The 9276-nt window shown below is 32.1% G+C and overlaps 1 protein-coding gene across 1 annotated transcript; it reads left to right on the top strand.

The window, feature by feature from the left end:
- Nucleotides 1-1385: 1385 nt before the first annotated feature.
- On the top strand, nucleotides 1386-4136 carry LOC147389035 (glyoxylase I 4-like). The gene is made up of 3 exons (XM_086419891.1): nucleotides 1386-1655; nucleotides 2297-2402; nucleotides 3719-4136. Exons 1-3 carry the CDS (start codon nucleotides 1501-1503, stop codon nucleotides 4010-4012), a joined length of 555 nt encoding a protein of 184 aa, XP_086276017.1. The 5' UTR covers nucleotides 1386-1500; the 3' UTR covers nucleotides 4013-4136.
- The last annotated feature ends 5140 nt before the right edge of the window (nucleotides 4137-9276 follow it).

Below are 9276 nucleotides of genomic sequence, written 5' to 3'. Positions count from 1 at the left end.
TGATTTTGGTCTTATTAGATTGATTTGATTTTAGGATTTTGACTTAAGTCTTACTTGATTGACTAGAATTTAGGGTTTTGACTTAAGTCTTACTTGATTGACTTGATTTTAGGATTTTGACTTTACATTAATTAATATTTTAATTATTAATTTTAGAATTTTTAATTATTAAAATTATAAAATTACCGTTTTGCCCTTGAAATTATTTGTTTATTCCTCGAAATTTTTCATGATGATTTCCCATCTATTTCAAAAGGGTAATTATAAAAGCACTCCAAGAATTAATAAGGGGAACCCACACCATAACTGAATTGTTTTGACTTATATTGGTTACAAATTTTGAAATGAGCTGATTTTTGGAAATGATGATCTCTATGATGAGGGGATCATCATCACCAAAAATCAGTCCATTCCGAAACTTCTAACCCCATCAAAATAAGTTTAAGAATCGTAAATTGTTCACTTTTTTTTTTGTAAATCAATTTTGATGGGTTTAGAAGTTTCGGAATGGGTTGATTTTTGGTGAGGACAATCTCATCATAGAAATCATCATCACCAAAAATTAGCTTATTCCAAAAATTTTAACCCATAAACTATCTGTGGGTTACCCTTATTAATTTGTGGGGTGCTTTTATAATTAAGTCGTGCTAGAGTGACTCAAGTTAGAACCTCATATCACACTTTTTGACATGAAAGTGAATAGAAACCATAAATACTTTTTCACTCGTATCTCAATGAAAAACATCTATGGTTCCAATACACTTACACGTCAAGAAGTGTGATATGAGGTTCAACTGAAGTCACTTTAACATTATTCTTTATAATTACCATTTTGACAATTAACTGATTTAAATTCCAACGACTCATTACCGAACCAGAGCTTTGTTATATTGGGATAGCTTGTTGAGTGTTGTTACTAGGACTTGGGTTCAAAGCGGTTTTCACTACAAAACCCCTACTTGCCTAGCCAATAAAATTAAATTAAAAAATAATAATAATAATAATGATTAGAGCATTTTTGTTTTTTATGGGGAATTTATCGCCGTTGGATTAAGAAAAAATATAGGTACTTGTATGAAAAAACATATAGAGATCACCAATGAAGCTGATTTTTGGGATGTGGGTCCAACGAAAAGCGGGGGCTCAGTGGGTCCATGATAGTTCGTGGACATCAAACTTTGCTATTCACTTGGAGATCAAAGTTCTTTTCACTAAAAAAAACAGTAAAGTTGACACAACCGAGGCTCTGGGCCGAGTTAGCAAGGCTGGCATCCACATGTCGATGGTATCCTACTGCAACGTGGCATCATATAAGTGAACCACATACAGCAGAGCTTCTATAAGTACGCTCTTCCATTGTTCTTCTTCATTGAAAGATTCTTAAAAGGGTAAATTTCATTTTGATTTTAGCTTTAAGTTTTCTTGATTTTCATCGTTCTTGTTGTACGTTCAGTTCTGAATCATGTTCTTTTTCCTTTTCTAATTTTTGCAGACTAGGGAATGATGGACACTATGGAAGGTCCATTGCGTCTTACATCACTGAATCATCTCTCTCTAGTGTGTAAATCAGTGGAGGAATCACTAGATTTTTATCAAAATGTTCTTGGCTTCTTTCCAATCAGGAGGCCTGGATCTTTTGATTTTGATGGAGCATGGTAATTTTATTTTAAAAAATAAACCCCATTTTCAGAATAAAAAAGACACCCCTGATGGCCTCTTGTTGATTTTTCTCTTTTTTAGTTTATTTTACTTAATTTTTTTAGGATCTTTGATTTTGATGGATCATGATCATCTTAAAAACAAAAGCCCATTTTGAAAATCAAAATTAAAAGACAAGCTTTTGGTGTTTTTTATTTTATTTTTTAGAAAATACCATCAGAATGTTCTCTGATTCACCCCATTCACGAGGCGAGGATCTTTTGATTTCGTGGAGGCATGGTAACAAGTCACTTTTCTTCTCGCTTTTTTTTTTCCACACACGTGGTGCCATGTCATTGGTTCATCAGTTTAGCACATAAAATTTCGAAACAGTAACTCTCTGTTCAGTCACTTGAGGTATTAAAAGTAACATCAGCTGATCCTCATAGGGTTCGATGTAAAACACAAAATTTAGACTTTCATAAAAATTAAAATATATTTATTTTCACTATTGTATTTTAATTTAAAAGTTTGGAGTACATCCAATTTCTAATCTTACTAAGTTCGTCAGACTAGCATAACTTGATTCAATATCTAATTAAAAAAAAATTAGATATTTATATTTTAGTTGATTTTATTTTTTCAATTTCTATGTTAGGTTATTCAATTATGGTATGGGCATACATCTCTTACAATCTGAAGACCCCGAAAACATGTTCAAGAAAAGTGAGATTAATCCCAAAGATAATCACGTGTCTTTCCAGGTAAATTATCTCTTAAATTCTTGGGTGAATTACCATTTCGTGAACTGAAAATGAGTGTAACTGTTCATTTTCATTTCCAAAACCTGAAGGATCACTTTTTCGTTAAAAAAAAAATAAAAAATTCAGAACAGTAACGAATTTGGTAGTTTTAAAGTGAAAAATCATTTTAAAAGAACATCCATTTATTAAAATGGAAAAAAAAAAAAAAAAAAATTCACTCCAATTAATTGAAACCTCGTATGAAGATAATGTTTCAACACAGGTCTTTGCTCATGCTAATTGTACATTCTGTGGCATAATACATACTACCGTTGGGATCATGTACAGGCAACCATTGTGGAGGTCTGGTCTCATGCAAGATCTTATCCCACAGTCATCATACGCTTAATTCCCCTAACTTTCTCAGGTCCACAGCTCATGACTGTGGTGGGATTTGTACCCCAAAAAGTTGGATCTAATTTATGAAAAATTGTTAGAATTCAACAATATAAGTACCAATCAAGTTTCTTTTTAATGTGTATAAGTCTCCCATCAAGTTGATTTATGGTGTGTTGGTCTAACAAAGGATGGATCACACACACTCATGAGATCATCAACGGGGTCTGAAAGGTGCCCTACTTGGTATTTGTGATAATGGGGATTTCAAAACTATGAAGTCAATGGAAAGATGGAGAAAAGTACTCCTGATTGGAGATCCTGTAATACGAGGAGTTAGGTTGCAACCTGACCCTGTCTCTTTCGTAGATCCACCACTAAGCCCTGAAAGTTGAACTTACCTTTGTTATAAACATACACTAAAAATTAGCCCAATTGGTGATTTCAACCCATTTGGTTTTAGTCATTTTTTTCAGTAAGCTTTATGATCAGTTATGTGGGTGAATTGCAAGCTCAGTATGAAAAAAAAAAAAAAAAAAAATCCTTAATCCAATAGATAAAAATCATTAGTCAGGCACCTATGAAAATGATATAAGGGTGATTAGAACCTTAAGGGTTGGCCTAAAGGCAAGCTGGGCCTTGATAAGCTCCTCAGGAAGGGTAGGTCACTTAGTGCTCGAAACCCTACGAAAGCAATGAATTCCTGAGGTCACCGTTCAAGGTCTGGTTGACCCTACTCTCAATCAGTTGCATGTAGGACTTTCTGTGGACGATGCATGTGACAGGTGGGATTAGTCACACTTGATGGGTCGGAATACCCATGAAAAAAAAAAAAAAAAAAAAAAAAAAGATATATAAGAGTGATTAGGACAACTTACAAGTAAATTCCAAATAGTACGAAGAACACGTCAGATTGAAATAACCAAAATACCCTTTTGCAGTGTGAGAGCATGACTGCAGTGGAGAATAAACTGAAGGGGATGGGGATTGAGTATGTGCAGAGGACCGTGGAGGAGGGCGGGATTCTTGTGGATCAACTGTTTTTCCATGATCCAGATGGCTTCATGATCGAGATATGCAACTGCAACAACCTACCAGTAATACCTTTGGCAAGTAAACCCCTCGGAGCCTGCATGCAAATCAACTACAAGAAACAACAGCAGCTGCAACAAGACATTGTTGAACAAATTTCTACTCTACATGTCCAAAAGGAAGACTACCTTCCTTGTGCTTGATAGAGGAACATTAAAGTCCTTATTCATTGAAGGCATCTCTGATCCAAAGTTTAGTTGGTTTCTCATTGTTTGTAATAATTAAGGACCTTTTGAGAAATAAAATGTGACAGTTGTTTGAATCTTATTCAAATCATGTTGATATCAATTGTGACACGCACACATTTGGTGCTGATTTGAACCTACTTCAGTATTTATAAAAAACAGTCTTACCCAAAAGAAATGGTAATTTGTTGTTTTCGGGTGCTTGGTTGGAACACCCCCGTAAAAAATTCTGGAAAAAATCATGATTTTGCGCAAGAACACTTTTCTTGCAAAAAAGAACAAGAATATTTCGAGTCTCCAAGAAAATGAGTAACCATTATTATCCAAATACCGAATATTGAATTATTAAATTCATTTATAATTAATTTATCTAAGTAAATAATAATTAAAATTATAAAATAGTAACAAATTATCATAAATATTAAAAAATTGGTTTGTGGGTAAGAAAACATGTAAAAAATTCCAAGCACATTAAAATATGAACATCTAGGCTCTATTTGGTAATGCTGTCACCGATCTGTTGTTCTAAACTTTGTAGTTTATGGTTGAGAATTGCTGTCAAAAAGTGTTTTGGTCTAAATTACGTTTGATATGTAAACTATGGTTGAAAATTGTTGTGGTTGCAAAAATGCTACATAGTATTTTATAAAAATAGATATAAACTGTCGGATTGTGATAAATTGACTAGAATACCCTTAAATGTAACTAATGAACCATATTTTTTTTTACAGCATTGAGCCAAATAAATAAATAAATAGTATTAAATAAGTAAAATAAAAGGTAAAAATTTTTAAAAATTTAAATATTAATACATTTGGTACTTAATTTGCAAAGAACATAAGGTATCAAAATTACTTTAATTCAATATTAATTTTGAAAAAGGTTAAATTCTGTTGAATAGAAATAAAAACATTCAATTTTTTTTTGGGTTTGATTGAAATAGAATATGATTGGATGTGATATGATTGCATGAACCAAACAAAAAATTTGTATAAAACAATCTACAAATTTTTGGGTATTTCAAGATGGTGGACAGATCTGTGAGTGTCCACCATCTACAAATTTCTAGGTATTTTATGTTTTTTTTAGGGAAATTTACCAAAACATGTATCGAATATCGATTCTTTACCAAATTGGTGAACTGTACATCTTATTTTTGAAAATGGTAATTTACTGTCTTCGAAAATATTTTATTTTACCAAAAATGTAAAAATAATAACTTGCATATTTTTTGTACCGAAAATACCCTTTTTTAAATTTTGATTGAAATTACGACTAAGTCCTCACTCTTTCACATTTTTGTCTTGAACTCACTTCAATTTGGGTTTCCTGTTGAAGAACTTCAAAGTGCTCGAAGAAGTTGAAGTTCCCATGTGCATCTCTTTCATATGTTTCAGGTATGCAATCTCTCTCCCTCTCTCTCCCCACTGTGAAGATCGTGAGAGTTGTGTGTTTGTGTGAAGGGGTATTCAAATCCTAGATTATAAATTGCGTTGGTACAATAGGATTTAGATTTTGGGAAGGTTTAGCATCGATGGAAACTTCATCATTATAAGATTTAAGGACTAATTTTTGGGATTGATTTGGATTTCTTAGGATTTTATGTTTGGGCAATCATGGAAGGATTTTAAAATCTAGAGTTGTATTATCTTTTTTAATGTTAAAGAAATACAATGATATTTTTTCATCATTCAATTTTATGGAAATTAAAATGTTGAAATTTAGTAGAAATTTGGATGCTTTATTTTTATGATATTTTTAGTTCTCTCTTACTTTCATTCAAAGATGTAAAGCTCATGACTTAGAACTTCATGGTTAGTGTCTTAGAGTTTGATTATCGTGTTGCATCGAATGTATTCGATGTATTGTGTCTTGGAGATTTGATAAAATGAAATGTCTCTATGATTATTGGGGCTATTTACATTGTACTCAATGCAATTGTTTATGATTTTTTGATACAAATATAATAACTATTTGACAAAACATGGTTGTTGTAATATAATTTTACAAGTACAAACAATACAACTTACAATCAATGCCACACAACATTAAAATAAATTAACTTGTTTTATAAAATGTCTATCATTTTATCCATGTATTTTTATAGATTTTCCATTTAATCACAAATAATCTCACTCTTAATATGAAAATACCAAGGGTAGGGAGAATTTTGTAAATGGATAAAAAGAATATTTCATTGATATGCTTTCACGATGGAGATCTCATAAGCCGAGATGTCGTGTATAAGTACACTAGTAAATGCAAGAATAAGTATATTGGACACGATATTTCTTTTTAATTATTAACTAACATGATGTATGAAGTCAGTGCATGTATTCGAAATGACATAAATTTGAAGTTAAAATACTTTTACATAATTACTCCTCCATTAATTGGGATAGATATAGAAATGATGGAGACATTAAAGAGATGTTCTTTGGAGTACCGAAAGATTCCCAAATCATATATGTTTTTATCACGAAATCTTGACGCTCTGTTGAAATGAAAAATGATATCAATTGTATGTATGCTCGGAATATTTTTTAAAATAGATATGGGACATCATGAACTCGTATCTATCATAGTAAAAAATTTATTTGTTGTGTTTTATTTCTATTTGATACAAATGAGTTAGAGTTTTACACATGTAGAAGGGAAAAAATGTTAAGAGCCCAGTATTATTCATTTGAAGTTGTTGAGACTAGAAAGATGTTCAACTAGGTATGTTCCCGATGTGATTCTAAATTATAGTCTAAGTTATATCGATGTGGTTATGGTCTAAGTTATATCGATATGATTCATCTTTAATTATTTTTCCCATCCCATATACATATGAATGGTCAAGAGGATCATATTTCAACAAATCCAATCAAAGGATGCGGTGATACTAGACGAGTTATAGATTCATCAGTTATTAAATTTGTATATGCAAGTAGGCATACGCTAGGGTCATTTGAACCTTAAAAATTCATATAGATTTTTCCTTAGATAATTTGATTCACGTTGTACAGTAAAGCTGGAAGTTCAATTTAGCCACGTCCTTAACGGAAGATTTCAAATTTTGATCCCCTTAATCCAGACCTACACGTTGATATTTCAAGATATTCAACACCTATATATGTACACCCTTGTTGTTTTTCTTCAATTAATCCTCTTTAAAAAAAATTAAATTTGACATGTCTATGTGCAAGTACAATTTTCCTTCTAAAATGAATTATTAGTTTCATAGCAGTGATATTGATATGGACAGCAGTGTTTCTTCTCTTAGAAAAAAAATTGAGTCGTGTATTCCATCTATAGAAAAAGTCTTGGATAATAATTTATCCAGTAGTTCCGACCCAAGATAGGAGTTTAGTTGTAGCATGATAAGGGATCAGATTCTGACAAACGATTTTCTCTTGAAAATAGTTCTAGAGGATGGATAGAATTAAAAGTTAGAAATACTTATGGGTCAAAAAATTTGTTTTAACATCCCATTTTATATCCGTCTGATCCAACAGTTTGTCACCCGATTGTCGTGGATCCCTAATGATAAGGGTATAATAATATGCAATGAATTGAAAGCCTGTGAGAGGTCGCCCTCCTATTTTTCCAATCTCAATCCTTCCCCATTCTCTCTATTTTCTATACATGTAACTTAGAAATTACACATGTCTGAAAGCGCCTCGACCATTTTTATTAAAATAATAAATGTATCTAAAATTGTGGGGATTTAAAAAAAAGGAAAAAAAAGGAGTTGCCACCTAATTTAGGTCTAGGAATCAAATATTGACCCCGAAAATAGATTTGGGTCGGTTTGGAATAGAGAACCCTGGGCAGGGGTTTAGATTACGAAATTTAGAAGGTGTTAGGCACTAGTTTCGCTACTCGAAAGTCGGTCTCTACTATGATCCAATGACATTTTGGTCAAGCCATTTGGAATAGGGTCAAAGATGCTAGATTATAACACAAAGATTCTCTCATTAACATATGTTTTTGTGGATTAAAAGGAGTCCATTCGGATTCAGTTACGCAAGGCCCCATAAATAAACCAAAGAAAAATACCATGCTCAATTGAAACCCACTGATGCCAAAAAGATATGATAAATAATGCGTCAACTCAATGCAAATCCATTCACCAAATCTAAGACTGCCAATTAGATTATCAATGAGTTAAAAAAATGAAATGTTTCTCACAAGATTTGCAATAGAACATCATTGAGGGCCAGAGTCAGATTTATCAAAACCTCGAGTCTTTAATTATTGAATGAGGGTTTTTAGAAATCATGACACAATTTGAAAAAAAAAAAAAACTTCAATTTTTCACCGTTTTAATTATGAGCCAACCCAATAGCAACAATATAACAATATTCTTCAAACTAATGTAACCTTTTAAAACCATATTCTGCAATTGGTCCTGCACCACTAACAAATGGAACTTACCTCCTATGTATTTCTAAAACACCATTGAGGGGTATTTAAGGTTCAAAGATGGGTAAGGTTGACTAGGATAACATCAGGTGGTCCAGGTTGTGCCACATGTTGTTAATCATTATATGGAAGAAGGAAGTAGCATGGTACAGTATGAGCTGGCTATTTTTCATGTAAATAGACAAGTGGCAATATAACATGTATATGCCCTTCCAAGCATATAGTACCCAGACAATATCATGAACAAACGATAAAGGTTGTCTCTGAACGCACAAATTCAGATTTATATCATAAAAAGAAATCATCATAGGCTTGTCTATACCTGGAAAAAAAAAGTCTTAGACTTAATCTTGAGGTTACTGTGGATTTTTCCTTCAGGAGTGTATGATCTCAATGTTTCCAATCCTTCTTGAGATTATTGGATCAACTGAGAGAATCGGTGAGAGTGGTACTAAAACTATGAGCCAGATTAAGAAAAGGATAAAAACGGAGGAAGAGAACTTTCTGTGATTTCTTCAAGATTATTTGATGCCCATCCAATAAAAAATCTCATATCTTTTTATAGAGTTTTGGGGTAAGATTTGTTGCATATTTTTAAACTATGTACCATGCAATGCATATTTTTTTCTTTCCATTTTTGTTTGGAGAAATCATTTAACCAGTGGATCGAAATCTACTGATTTCCTTTGCTTCACATCCCTTTATTTTGGATGGGGTGAGATCGTGAAGAATTTTTTTTTGGATATTTGTTTCATGTAAAGAAACTTAAAACTATTTATTTATTTATTTGTTTTTATCGGTTAACTAAAACT

Source organism: Akebia trifoliata, chromosome 12 (assembly GCF_017979445.1).
Source record: "Akebia trifoliata isolate Shusen 1 chromosome 12, ASM1797944v1, whole genome shotgun sequence".
In the NCBI taxonomy this organism is placed as follows: Eukaryota; Viridiplantae; Streptophyta; class Magnoliopsida; order Ranunculales; family Lardizabalaceae; genus Akebia; species Akebia trifoliata.
Note: the sequence above shows the minus strand (reverse complement) of the source record. Positions and strands in the feature narration are given on the sequence as shown.